Below are 15,006 nucleotides of genomic sequence, written 5' to 3'. Positions count from 1 at the left end.
CATACAGAACCTGAATAAGTTGGGTTATTCTGAAACTGGCTGGTTGCTGGGAGATGTGAAAAAAAAAATGGTTAGTACTGTGGTGGCTCTCTTTTAGCTATAACATTTGTTTAAGAATGAACTTATACTCGGTGCTGCTCATTCTTTCCTCCAAATCCATGTGAACCATTAGAGCCAGTAGGTATTATCTAGAATGAATTATTATTTGGGAAAGTCCCCAGATCCCTTACTGTTATTATTCTGGTATCTCCAGGCTTACGAGGTGTGCAAACTGCTTATTTTTACCTGTTGACAGCAAATATCACTGTAACTTTTCAGTATGTCTTTCTGAGCCAGCTCAGTGAATCTCTGCTGCATTGACTCGCTTAGCCATGTTCTGGTTTTCCAAGCCATCCTTCTAATGTAAAAATTAAATGTTTAGTTCTTGCAGGATGATGGTGTAGCGACCCTCTGGCAGACTACAGCATGCAGACTGTGAAACTCTTTACTAGTGCAGTGTGTACTTTCAGTATTACTGTGACAGTGTCACAACTTCTTGCAAAGAGCAAGGTGAGGATTTTTAGGCTGATGCTGGTTTGCAAGCCTGGGTGCAGATGAGAAAGGAAAGCAGGCAATCCTCCGTGCATCCATGTTTTTTCTCCTTAGTTGACATGGATGAGGAAATTGGGTTTTGAAGGAGCTAATATACTGACAGGCGTCACTGAGCCAAGCGAACAAGAAATTTGTTTCCTCCTTTATATCCTTTCTCTTCTGCTCCCTTAAGATAGTGAACTACAGAGGGATTGGTCCGGGAAAGCAAACCTAAGATTTTCAGGTAGCTTTTCCCACTTCATATAATCTGAATTGTCTGAAAAAAATGGCTTACTGTTTGACTGATAAGAACTCAGGAGACTTTTTACTATCGATATAATGTAGTTAAATGGAAAGCCGCGCTCTTGAAAAGTAAGCCTGTAATCCTTTTTTCCTCTAATAAGTACAACCTAGTAGGAATTATTTGTCTCTTTTAAGCTTTCATGCGTTTTAGAAGCCGTCGTTCTGCTTAGAAATAGATAGGTACAGCAGGAAGCTGGGCAGGGCAATTTTTGCAGCAGGTTGTGCTCAGCCAAAATCAAACCGATCTCATTGCACACAACAGCTGTTCTCCACGATGGTAATGGCACTAGCTGTCGTCTTTCTGCATTAGTCTACAGTTTTTCTCACAGTTGCGTGTTTCAGCAGGGTGCTGTTTCCCAGACCATTTCCTGCTGGAATCCGGCACAGGCTCCTGTTAGCTTGTTCTGCAGGCTTTGCTGCTGCTTTACGATTTTTAGTGTAGCTCTTTCCTCTCCTTCTGTAGTCTAAAATACTGCGACGGGATTGTCCGAGGTGAGATGGTGTCAATCTAACAGTCTGCTGCAAGGAGAGCACCTTGCCTGTCATGCCAGGGGCTGAGGTCCTCCCCTCGCTTGTTGATTGTCCATTTATCAAGTCAAAGCAGCTGACATAAACTCCAGGGGATGTTTTATTCTCTGGGCTGGCCTTCTACTGGTTAAGCGAGCACCTGTGTCAGCACAGGAAGCGCAGCAGGAATCTGAAGCTGAGCAAGGGAAACTGCCCCTTTCCGCAGCAGCAGCTGCAGAGCATGAGGTCGGCTTACCACAGCTCCCTCCCCCGCACCTTCCTATAACTACTAATTAATGGTAAACTGACCCTAGTGGCATTTTCTGCTATCTCCCATCTAAACGTGAAGCAAAGATGCTTTAAACGCTGTGGTTTCCTCGTGCTGCACGTGAGTCTGGGTTGCAGCTCCTTCGTGCAGCCTCCTGTTCCTGGGCCAGCATGCATGGCCCTCATTCAGCAGCCTCTCGTATCCCAGCTGGTACGCTCCAGGCATCCCAAAAAGCAGCTCTAATGAGCTTGGGTAGAGCCTCATCTAGTGTGTATGGAAATTAATTATATTGTTGATCAAAAGTTTTACCCAGAATGTATCTTTGATTGCATTGGAGCTGAACTGAAGAGGTAGAAGGCCTGAAAAGACAGACAGCACTGTAGCGTTATCTAAGCAAAAACCACCGAGGCAGACAGAGGTGTGTTATCCTGAGAACTGGATCAGTAAGCCTAGGTTCTTATCACCGCAGGTGCCCGTCTCTAGCCAAGCATGGTAAGTCTAGGATAACGTTTCTATTTCTGGGTGGTGGGGAGGACAGAGAAGGCACTGAGTCAATGGTAGTTGATCTTGCAATGTAGCTAAACCTATCTTCAAAATATATATGGAGAGATTCCAGACAGTCACGTTTCAGCTAGCACTCCCTGTAAGCATTAACTGGAGATGTAAATACATAACTGCTTGAATTTATTTTAATGATTATTACTTACCAAGTGTCATAATACTGAATAAAAACAAGTTCTATGATTTTTTTTTTAACAGAAGACCAGTTTTGGATGAAACAGCTTTCATGCAGCGCTTTTGAAAAATGATTGAGTGGCTTATAATCATGATGAAAACATCATGCTTCTCATTTTTCAAAGCAGTTTAGCATAAATATATTGCCACACTGAACTTGGCAAGCAAATCTTCAGCTCTTTGGAAATTTCGAGGACAGTAAAATTGTTGCAACATGGCCACTGGGAAGCCTAATAAGTAATAATTTAATAATTAAACCCCTGAAGGAGTATTCTACTGATAGACATTATTTGCATGCGAAAACAGTGGGCTATTTGTACTGTAATAGCGAAAAGAGTGGAGAATTTAGTAATTTTGAAACGGTTCCTTCCCAGTCTAATAGAACTATCTCTCAAAAATAGAGGAATAATTTTTTCAGAAAATAGTGATAGCATTGAATAGCTTCTAAACATTTCTTCTGATGCTTAGTAGCCAAATTGCAGAAATGGCTGCTTGGGTGAGAAGTATGCATTTGTCAAATTAAAGAATTTGATTACTTTTGAGTAAAAGTGTAAGTATAACCGAGAGATCTGATTGATTAGTAATGTGTAATGGTCTTTTCTGTTCGGAGTAGCCTGGTACTGCATGCCAGATTTCTTTAAGAAAACTAACGCTACCAGCAAGTGCTGAGATGAATCTTAGATGAATCTTAAATTTGTACAAAAGATTGGTGATGGTGTGCTGGGTTTATTTGATATGAGTTTGCATTATCAGGATTTTGAGTACTTTTTTTTTTTTTTCTTTTTAACAAATACACTTAAAAAATGCATGCAATTGTCACACAGCAAACAGCAAGCCAGGTGACAAGAAGAATCATCAGGAAGATGCAGGTGTTTAATGTAATCAAAATAGGGTTTGTATTTTTTGCTGTTTTTGTTTTGGGGAGGAAAAAACTGTGGATAGCAAGTGCTGTTAAAACTGTTTCTGATTTTCATGAACAAAACCCAAGTATTAAAACAAATAACTGGTGGACATGATTGTCCTCATTGTATACCTACCTGTGCAATCTGGCATAATAGCTATCTGGGAGGAAGACTTAATCTAATTTATTTTATTTTATTTTATTTTATTTTTATCTGAACCTTTAAAACCAAGCATAAAAACACTGGAAGACATATCTAAGACTTCAGTGCTTACATCATTTTTTACTACTGTGTGCAGAAAATGTTTCAGAAATGACGTTAAATGTTTGTATGATTTCTATATTGCAGTTTTCCTAGTTTTGCTTCTACTTCTACCACAAACTGTTACCTATTAGTAACTGTGCCTGCACAGTGTAGTGCAAAAGTATAGGGATACTCAAGCTATTTTTGAGTAATATAGAGAAGGTACCAGAAGCACTGAAGATATTGACTTGCTTACCTGGAAAACAGAGTAACTTAGCCTTGTTAAAGAACACCACTAAGTCAAACTGTACTCTTTCTGCTCTCCAGTCCAGCTGCAAAGCTGATGCTAACTCTAATCTGCGTGCCAGTATATGGTTTGGAACAGACATGACTTCAGAGGGGTTTTGTTTTTTCAGGTCTGTCACGCTCAAAATGGTTAAGTGGATATAATGTACACCTTTTATTTCAGTGTAATGGAGTGAAAATCAGCTGGCACGTTTCTTGTACGTGGTGACATTTAAAACTACTTTAAGGAATAACACATTTGTACACCATTAAGTGTCACTTGGTATTTAATTCTGTATGGTTGAGACTTCAATTCTTATGCCATTCAGTAAAATGGCAAAGCCTATTTCTTCTTTTTCTGAAAGTCAGTGTAGCAAATTCTGTTGATGAATGAGTTTTGAATGCCATAAGGTTGTTGCAAGGATGGCATGATAGCTTTTATCCATCAGCTTCATTTTCATGACTCTGTGCTTCAGCTCTGGTTGGCTTAGCAAGGCAGCCTGTCTTCTCTTCATCATTTCTTGAGAGAGCATTCTTTTTGATGTACATAAATCTTTGCTCTGGCGAAGAAAAGGTAGTGGTTTTGCTTTTTTTTTTTTTTTTGAGTGTGTGTGTTTTGTTGTTGTTGTATATTTATTTTTATTCACATTATTGAAAATGTTATCAAAACAGAAAAGCTTTCGTTTGCTTTTATTCACTTACTAGTATAGTTCTCCAGAATAGCTTTTCAAAAGTCAAAAAAGTATTCTCTAAAGTTTAAAGAAATATAGAAAAATACTAGTCAGATTTGTTTTTGTTCTAGAATATTGAAATTACAAATGATTTTATTGATATTTACAAACAGCTGAAGTAATGCAGTCATCTGTCTTAATTGAGTAGAAATACACCATCTACTGGCAGCTCTATTTAATAACACGGGATACCAACTTCAAAATATCTCAAACTCAATTTCAAAAGGTGAACGATTTTAGAAGTAACTTACCATCCTCTAGGTGCAGGGATTTCTGAAAAATGCATGTAACTGCAGGTCTTTAGTTGTAGTGGCCAGCTGAACTGTCTGTGGAGGGAATTTAAATTGAGTGGTTTTTGGGTTTTGTGTGTGTGTGGTAATGTATTTCTTTGGCCTATGGGATTTGAAGTGTAGTATGGATAGTAAAATGTGATGCCTGAAAACTGGAAATTATCCTACCTTTAATTAATGTTATTGGAATATTAATGAATGCTTAATTCTAGTGAATTAAAAATACCTACTGGTCGTGCATATCTTTCACATCCCATTTCCAGATGGGATTTGAACCATTTAATGTTCGGAAGAAATTAAAACCACCATAAAGGGGTGGGAAGATCCAGGAAGAATATAGCACTTCAATAAATAAGGAACAAAAGAGAATAAAAAGGCAGGCAAAATACCACAAAAAATGTAACTGGCCTAATGGTGAGCACAGTTCCTGCAACTGCTGCAGTTATATTGAACAAACACTAAATTATTAAATGCTTAGTTCCCTGTGTGATGGCTGCATTTTGTCTGTTTCTTTATGCAGTTAGATGGATGATGAAAGGTTCAGCAGGTGGTATCTGGCTTAGAGAAATAAATTAAAATGCAGTTTTTACTCCACAGAAGGAGATTGCTGTGTTATGCTGCATAGTGTATATACACTCCAGTTGGCATTGGGGATAGAATGGGGTTAGTGAATGTAACAGTTTCAGCCTTTTCCTCTAACTAAGTAAGCAATTGCATTCATATTCTTCCACAAGCCATAGCTCAGAAGTTGTCATGTATACTATAGATGGCCTGATTCAACCTTTTCTATAGTTATCAGGAGAAAATGTCAGGGGTACTGATCAACTTGTCCACAGTGAGTATAAAAAGCATAATGCTGGACTTATTTCAAAAAAAAAAAAAAAAAAGTTTTTTTGTGTGTAGGGATGATTGCAAGCAATGTATTATACAGATCACCTTTGTATTAAATGGAATTATATACAAATCCTCTGCTAACAATTAAATAAAACTTTTTATCCTTTATCTCTAGGAGTTACTAAAGTTGATTATGGGGACATATCATCACGACTTGGACTGAGACGTAAGCTCCAGTGCAAGCCTTTTTCCTGGTACCTGGAGAACGTTTATCCCGATTCCCAAATTCCACGCCATTACTTTTCTCTGGGGGAGGTAAGATTTTACCCTACGTATTTGTCTACTGTTTGTAAAAGTATGTTGCACAGCAAGTTGTTTGTATTCTGAATGGAATAGTATAAACAAGTTAACCTCCCGCAAAGTTCAAGTAACTTGCACATATATTCCCATCATCTGTAAAATGACACATCTGGCTTCTCAGACAGAAGACCAAAATTTGTTATACAATACTGTAATTGAAAGGTTTTCCCTTCTTTATTACAGTGCTAAATTTCACATAAAAGGCCTTTAGAAACAGTCCTTCAGAAATTCATAGTTATGGATAACTTTGTGTATAAATTTCTCTACATACAGTTTTGCTTAATAAAACTAGACCAGATCAAGCAAGGACTTTGTTTAAAAAAACAAATCAAACATTACTCTGAACTTTACCCCCAGAATCTTCTTCAGTGACCAGCAAATTCCAGTGATCCCTAAGCTTTGCTGGACATTTGTCTTCCTTTAGTTTCAGTGACTGCAGAGGTAGCACAGATGATGCTGTCCTTAATAAGTAGGCCCTACTCCCTGCTACAAGTCATGCTGAGCCAAATATCTCACCTCTTGTAGGGTGATTTTATACTGTGTTTGTTTGTAAAAGAAAAACATTTTTAACAAAACAGGGCAGGCGTTCAGGCTGCTGCATGGATATCAGCAGACTGATATTCATGCTGTTTACTGTATAGTAATATGGGGATTAAGGCTGTAACTCAAGAAGTGAGGAAATTGAACCCAATCTCCCCTGACTTCAAAGGGAATTAAACCTACTGTGCCTAGGAGAGTGTTTTGAAACTGCTGGTAGTTTGGGGCTAGAGACAGAGTTGTGTCCATTCTGTTGTAGGTGAGTCTTTGTGGAAGTAGGGTCCGCAATATGGGAAGATCCCCAAATGAAAGCAAAGAAACATCTTTAACCTAGTAGCTTGAACAGTTGCCTGGGAATTTGAGCCTCAGAGAGTGTGTTTTTCATTGTAGTACCATTCATACATTTTACAATTCATTCAAATAATCCCTGCATGTATAAAAGAGAATTGTTGCCAGTGTGGTTTGATATGGGCCTAGTTCTTTTCTAACAATAACAGCTTTTTGTGATGTGCTCTTTTTCAATCCAAGATAAGAAACGTGGAGACAAACCAATGTCTGGATAACATGGCAAGAAAAGAAAATGAGAAAGTTGGAATCTTTAACTGTCATGGAATGGGTGGAAATCAGGTGACTTTTCTTAATGATGTTAATGAATTGAGTTACTTGGAATGCTACTCATCAGGACATCTTTTCAGTTCTTCCAATAGTGATCATTACATTTTACTTGAACAGTAAAGTTTAGGGAAACCTTATTGAAGAAGAAGCCCATAAAAGGGATTGCATGAGAAGATCTGTTGGTTTCTCATTTGTAAGTTTTTGAGGACTAATTGCAACATGTTTTAGGTAAACTACAAAGTCAAAAATGAAATGAGGAGAGGAGACTGCCGTGAGCCACACTTTACCTCCTGTAGATTCTCTGGAACCATCTCGTGTTTAGACCTGCTGGTTCGCATTGTTAGTTAAACAAAAACAAAACAACATGCCTCCTCCTGACATGTTGTTTTCAATGCTCATAGCTATGTGCTAATTCTGGACTCTGTTTACATTTGTTTTTTCATTTTGTTAATTCTTTATTAACTCTGTTAAATACAAAGATTACCTGTGTTGAGGATCATATTGTTCCTGTGCAAGAAACAGTATGCAGGTTTGAAAACATCTCTTTTGTTTGAAGAACTTTTATAGTGTTTGTACCCCTAAAATATAAAAAAGTTCAGTGGTTATTAATGAAGTAATGTGTGCAAATATTCCCCTTAACTCTCACTCCTTACTTCTTTTCCCCCTGCCTCCCGACAGTACTACCCCCTACACTGTTCCATCCCCAGGAATTCTTTGGTTGAATGCTTTTTTTTTTTTTTTTCTCAATTTCTCTCATTCTTTCTCTGTCTAGGTTTTCTCATATACTGCCAACAAAGAAATTCGAACAGATGATTTGTGTTTAGATGTCTCCAAACTTAATGGCCCAGTAACAATGCTCAAGTGCCATCATCTAAAAGGAAATCAGCTTTGGGAATATGACCCAGTGGTAAGTCTTCTAATAACTTGTGACATTAAAGTAAGATAGCTTGTGTTTTTATGTGAGCCTACACAGCAACAAAATCCTTCGTGGGACCACTATTTGATAGTTGAATAAGCAAGGAAATAAGTCACGATTATGTTCCCTCTGTCATTAATTCATGGTCATTTGATGAGCATCTGCATCGATTTAATTACCTAGTAACGTTTTGGGGAGCCCTTAAAAAAAAGAAGAATATTTTCAGTACACTTCCAGATTCTCTGAAGGACTGCCTATTCTGTTAAGGTGACACTGTAACAAGATCCTTAGCAAGCACTATCTCTTATTGGTCCTGTAGATACCTGAAATAATTTTCTTTCTTCAATTCCAGCATCTGATATCTTGTGTCTCAAAAGATTAAAAAGAAATATTGTTGTAACTAAAAATTCAGCATCATAAAATCATAAGAAAAGTTTTACTTTTCTAATCTGGGTATGTTTAAGGTAGAGATGCTTCAAAGAGCTTTATTTTCATCATCTTTTCCATAACATTCAAACTGATTTTGAAATTCTTATGTCGCACTCCAGATCAAGAAATCATTGGCCATTGATCAATGGTTTGATCTGCAAGCTCTTTACAGTATTGTGATTGGGTAGAAATGTTAATGGGAATGCTTAAATTTGAGTCTTAGAAACCATTCCTTCTTTTTTTATATGGTCAGTTTACCTGACTTAAGTAAATATCATGAGTAGTATTACTTACTGTATGCAGTGATCTACGCATACCAAGAGTAAGTGTTTTTTATTGTTTGTTTTTTGAAGGAGAAGATGGTATCTCGATAAAAAAAATCACTAGCATTTCCCAGGAGTTCCAGGTCAGGGTGTGGGGTTTTTTGTTTGGTTGGTTTGTTTGTTTTCCCTCTCCGTGTCTCAAGAGGGGAATGCTTTTTAACACTTATCTATTAGATTATAGATTAGATTTTGATCCAAACAAAACTAGCAGGGCTTGTCAGATTCTGCGGAGAATACAGAAGTATGTATCCTTCAGCTGAAGGAACCAAGTAGTCTCTCTTGCAAAGATTCATAGAATCATAGAATCATAGAATATCCTGAGTTGGAAGGGACCCTTAAGGATCATCAAGTCCAACTCTTGACACCGCACAGGTCTACCCAAAAGTTCAGACCATGTGCCTAAGTTCACAGTCCAATCTCTTCTTAAATTCAGACAGGCTCGGTGCAGTGACCACTTCCCTGGGGAGCCTGTTCCAGTGTGCGACCACCCTCTCTGTGAAGAACCCCCTCCTGACGTCCAGCCTAAATTTCCCCTGCCTCAGCTTAACCCCGTTCCCGCGGGTCCTGTCACTAGTGTTAATGGAGAAAAGGTCTCCTGCCTCTCGACACCCCCTTACGAGGAAGTTGTAGACTGTGATGAGGTCTCCCCTCAGCCTCCTCTTCTCCAGGCTGAACAGGCCCAGTGACCTCAGCCGTTCCTCGTACGTCTTCCCCTCAAGGCCTTTCACCATCTTCGTAGCCCTCCTCTGGACACTCTCCAACAGTTTCATGTCCTTTTTATACTGTGGTGCCCAGAACTGCACACAGTACTCGAGGTGAGGCCGCACCAGCGCAGAGTAGAGCGGGACAATCACCTCCCTTGACCTACTAGCGATGCCGTGCTTGATGCACCCCAGGACACGGTTGGCCCTCCTGGCTGCCAGGGCACACTGCTGGCTCATATTCAACTTGCTGTCTACCACGACCCCCAGATCCCTCTCTTCTAGGCTGCTCTCCAGCGTCTCATCGCCCAGTCTGTACGTGCAGCCAGGGTTTCCCCGTCCCAGGTGCAGGACCCGGCACTTGCTCTTATTGAACTTCATGCGGTTGGTGATCGCCCAGCTCTCCAACCTGTCCAGATCCCTCTGCAAGGCCTTTACACCCTCATTCGAGTCCACAACTCCTCCAAGTTTGGTGTCATCAGCAAACTTGCTCAAAATACCCTCTATTCCTACATCCAGATCGTTTATAAAAATATTGAAAAGTACCGGCCCTAAAATGGAGCCTTGAGGGACCCCACTGGTGACCGCCCGCCAGCCTGACACAGCCCCATTTACCATAACCCTTTGGGCCCTGCCCGTTAGCCAATTGCTCACCCATCGTATGATGTTTTTATTTAGCTGTATGGTGGACATTTTGTCCAGTACGATCCTATGGGAAACTGTGTCAAAAGCCTTGCTGAAGTCCAAAAAAATCACATCAGCTGGTTTCCCTTGGTCCACCATACGGGTGATCTTATCATAAAAGGAAATCAGGTTAGTTAGGCAGGACCTACCCTTCACAAACCCATGCTGGCTGGGACCAATGACTGCTTTGTCCCCCAGGTGCGCCTCAATAAGTCCGAGAACCAACTTCTCCATGATTTTACCAGGCACTGACGTGAGACTGACAGGCCTGTAATTGCTAGGGTCTTCTTTCTGACCCTTCTTGAAAATTGGCACAACATTTGCCAGCTTCCAGTCTACCGGGACCTCTCCAAATTCCCAGATTTGGAGATTGCTGCAGCCCATAAAAGAAACTTCTCCTGTGCCTAACCCTAGCCATAAACGTGACTGTATGTGTTTTCTCTCTTTGTACCTAGGCTTTCCACTGATAAAATAATCTTCAGAACTTTACTGAAAGCTAGCTAATGAAGCACAAAAATAAGTTAGAGAATACTTAGCAAGAACACATGCTCATATAGTTGGGTGATTTGTCTATATTTTTTCCTTCTGCCTCTGTTCAGGAGGTGTTTATACTACAGGGGGGGGGGAAAAAAAAAAGCAAGTTGTGTGTTAGTCATTTGTCTGCTTAAATGTGTTCCAGGTCCCTTCATTCTCCAGCTGCTGCATGAGTGCAGCACACTGAACTGCTCTTTTTTTAAACTTCTTGCTGCTTGTGCACATAGGGCATGTTTTATCATTTTTTTGTCAGTGCAGTGTCCTGGCCGTGCTGCTGAGAGAGAAGCAGTACCAATTCTAATGCCAGTCAGTGCCATACACAGGCTGATGGACTAATGAGTATACGGAGTACAGTGGCAGGATATGCAACTTCCAAAATACCTCCTCTTTCCCATAAGAACAGCACTGAGGTAGATGGGGTCATGTATGGAAGGTTGCATAAGGAAGATCAGGAGATGCTGGAAAAGATATGTATCCATCTTTATATGCATTTTGTACGCAGATGTACACTTGTACACATACATGTTTTTAAAAGGAACATTGTTCTAAAAGAACATAATTTTAGGTTAGTTTTGTCCCTGACTGAGGAAAAAAAAGGTTCAACGTGAGTTGAATTCGTTCTGATCTCTTGAAAACTACTTTTGTAACTAGTAATCAAAGTTGTACATCTTAACAGACTTTAATTGCAAACTCCTTGAAAATCCCCAGCAGTACGGTCCTATTTATGGGATAGTGGATATTGCTTAAGAAAGTATGTCATTTAAAAGGTTCAGGCCATTCTGTTTTTTTTGTGAAGCTTAGTGTGTTTAGTACCCACAGTACAGGACAACATATTTACGTACTCTTTAGAATGGGGATCTGGAGTTGATAACCAAGGGGGCCTTGTCTAGTTCCCATTTGCTTACAGAGGAATTGTGACGGCTATTAATAAAAAGGTTGTCTTCTGCCTGAAACTCATTTCTTTTTATTTTGCCTTCCAGAAATTAACCCTGTTGCATGTGAACAGTAACCAGTGCCTGGACAAAGCCACCGAAGAGGACAGCCAGGTACCCAGCATCAGAGACTGCAACGGCAGCCGCTCCCAGCAGTGGCTACTTCGCAATGTCACCCTTCCAGAAATATTCTGAGAGGTTCTGAAGAAAAGAAAGGATTGACTGGGCTACCTCGGCTAATATTTTGGCTACACTGTTAAAGTAGCAACAGAAGGAAACTTCTCTGCAGAATCCACAGTTCATCAGCTGTTAGAACTCCTGCAGCTTTTCAGTAGCTGTGAAGCAGCCTTCCTGTATAAGGATGTGAAACTACCACACATACTAGTGAAACTGCGCCCACTGATGTTTACAGGATTGAACGAGTTTCTTCCAGCAAATAATTTAGAGAACATTGGGACAGTGGAAACATAATCAATGAAATACTCTTTCTGAAGAGCTGCATATCATTGTAGTTTGCTTGCACATCAGTAAGCTCTGCTGAAAGTGCTGTTGAGATGAAGAAAGTTCCAAGACTGTTTTTTTTTTTTTCCTGGTTAGTAGTGGTAACCAGGCTACTAAATATAGATCCACAAATAAACAGAGAGCTGGAAAACGGATTCAATAACATGAAATAAGAATTATGTGGTTTAAAAAGGAAAAAGTAAACAGGGTTTAATGGAAACTAAATCAGAACTACGAGAATTACAATTTGTTATAGTGAAGTATCAAATTTATATGTAGATTTTATACCTCAGTGGGGGAAAAATAACCAAGTCAAAACACAATTGTTTCTCTTTTTCAATTGTGTGATAGTCCATAAATACTATTTTTTTTTCCTGGTGGGTCTAAAATTATTTTGGGTGCAAATAAAATGAGCGTAAGAATAAACTTAGCTCTTGAATGTCAGATCAACGTTTTTTTATTTTAATTTCTTGGCTGTTGGAATTGTATCTTTTTATTACTGTCTGAAAACTGGAGGTTAACATGCTGTCTAACTCTTTTTGTCCAGACCTGACATTTCAGTTTATACCTGGGTCAGTCAGCTTATGGACTTTCATGGCCAAACAAAAGATTTAAGTACATTTTGAAATTCTTAAGTTAACTTGACAGAATATGCTTAGCACCCAGAACTCATACTACTGTACTATGGTTTTGTTTTCATAGCAATAAATCTTTTGTTCCTTGTTTGATTTCAGTCATCAGAAAGCCAGAAGAAAAGATAGGATGATCTGGGTAGCAGGAGATTGGCAAAACTGAAGGTTTTCTGGAATCCTTTTTCACTCCATATTCAGATGTGCTTCATTGTCAAGTGCATATTTAGATTAGACTCTGAATTGTAATGTTGATCTGCTGCTTTTTTCTAATAAAACCTAAAGAAAGATAGCTAAATTGGCATGTTTTTTAAAGTTAACCTAGCCAAAAGCAATATGACTGTGTCATTACATTGGTCTGCATTTTTTTAAGCTGGATTGTTTTGTTTTGTTAAGAAAAATCTGTGTGGGCTGATGTTGAAAATGAGCTACTGAATGCTCAGAGTATATGCTGAATTTTCTTTTGGAAAGAAAAATGAGATTTACTTAATGGAGAGGATATTTTTATGATAAATGTCATTGTTTGGCCAACTGTCCTGTAAAGCAAATTAAATCTAGACTCCTGCAAAAGTTGTGTGGAATTATGTTTGACTGTTACTGCCAGTTTATATTTGCTACTCCAAGCTACTCCAAATTGCTTTAGGCAGTGTTATCTCCATTATTTCTGCAGCAGTACACAGGAGTTTTCATATGCAAAGCAAGGGATTTTTTTTTTTTTTTAAAGCAGTTTTTTTTTGTTGTATTGATACATCTATCCATAGGGTGAGATGATGTGGAGCTAATCAGGTAATCATCGAGATATATAGATATTTTTCATAAATTCCTTTTTGGAAAGCTGTGCAAATGTCATGAGCTAGAAGAAGATTTATGAAAGTAATTGCATGGTACGGTTATTAGAAAGATATTGAAGTGCGCCCAGAGGACTAAAACAAAAAAGTCTGTCCTAATGGTTGTATGAGGGGACTTATTCCTTTGGTATGGTTGGTGAAGAGGATGGGATGGGTAGTTGACTTGTAGCTGACCCTTTTTCTTGCTCCTTAAATTCTCTGTGGTCCCTCCTGGTTTTATACTGCTTCTGAAGTACAGTTTGTGTTCGGCTGAGACTGCGTGACAGCCCACCAAAATACTGTTTGCAGTCTTCTGCTGTGTTATTAGTGTGTGATGTTGTGGATTTCAGTTTAGTTTATCTTACCAAAGAAGCCTGGGGGGGGTGAGCATGGGAGGGGTGTAAAAACGGGGTTATATATTTGTTCAGAAACAATTTCCCAAGCTCAAACACATCCCTTTAAAAAAACGTTGCTAGAAAAGAGGTTCCAAATGACCCTCATTAATTCAACAAGTCATGTGTTGGTTAATAATACTGTGATAAAAAATCATTGCACAACAAAAAGCCTATGCATCAAGCTGTCATGTTTGGAAAGCTGAAAGAGCAGTCCTGCTTTCCAGCCTATACCCTACTGATGCTTCCCTGCTGAACACAGGGAGGGAAGCAGCCAGCTGGAGCGCACCTGCAGCCTCTGGGTGCTTGCTTCAAAGCACTTGGCTCTGCCAGGCCCATGGTGGGGCTGACTAGTGAGTGGCTGGTTGTGCCTAGGACATGGCCTGTGGGAATTTTTAGAACCTCTGTAAGTATTTAAGGTTGAACTGGGTCACCTTAGAGGCCTTTTCCAACCTGAATGTTTCTGTGATTCTGTTTGTATTTAACCTGTTCTGAAAAGTAGCACTGTGTTCGTTCTTACTGCATTACATACCTGTGTTATTAGGGACATGGATAATTTCTGGCAGATTTTCCGCTCTGGTCTCTAGCACCTCTGCAATTGTGACTGCTTTGTTCGGATCAAATATGGAAGGAAGAAAAGACCACTGATGTCTTATTTGACATTGACAGCAAATACAAGCAGAGTGAGTGAAAAGATCAGTAGCCAGATGTTGGAGAGAATCAGTAAATTATTATTTTTTGCTTTTTCTTTACTGCCCTTCATGCGTTTAGTGTACGTTTCAATGTATGCTGTAAAGATCATGTTCTGTTCTCCATCTTTTCTCATTTGGCTCTTGGAAGACATTTATTGAGGAACACCAGTGCCTTTTAACTGAGTTGAAATGTATTGCATATTACGGTATGACCTTTGGATAGCTGTGCTGTGCCAGATCTTATTAGATTGTATTCAATATGTTCA

The 15,006-nt window shown here is 39.3% G+C and overlaps 1 protein-coding gene across 1 annotated transcript in view; it reads left to right on the top strand.

Annotated features, from left to right (window-relative positions):
* GALNT1 (polypeptide N-acetylgalactosaminyltransferase 1) overlaps positions 1-12,544 on the top strand; it is a 44,459-nt gene extending 31,915 nt beyond the window's left edge. Inside the window, exons 8-11 of the mRNA XM_032182595.1 lie at positions 5,844-5,983; positions 7,094-7,192; positions 7,953-8,087; positions 11,748-12,544. Of these exons, the coding sequence (XP_032038486.1) occupies positions 5,844-5,983; positions 7,094-7,192; positions 7,953-8,087; positions 11,748-11,894 (521 nt within the window). The 3' untranslated portion in view covers positions 11,895-12,544. The remainder of the gene's footprint in view (positions 1-5,843; positions 5,984-7,093; positions 7,193-7,952; positions 8,088-11,747) is intronic.
* Positions 12,545-15,006: the final 2,462 nt, after the last annotated feature.

This window comes from Aythya fuligula, chromosome 2 (genome assembly GCF_009819795.1).
Source record: "Aythya fuligula isolate bAytFul2 chromosome 2, bAytFul2.pri, whole genome shotgun sequence".
NCBI classification, from domain to species: domain Eukaryota; kingdom Metazoa; phylum Chordata; class Aves; order Anseriformes; family Anatidae; genus Aythya; species Aythya fuligula.
This window is presented reverse-complemented; position numbering and strand designations above follow the sequence as displayed.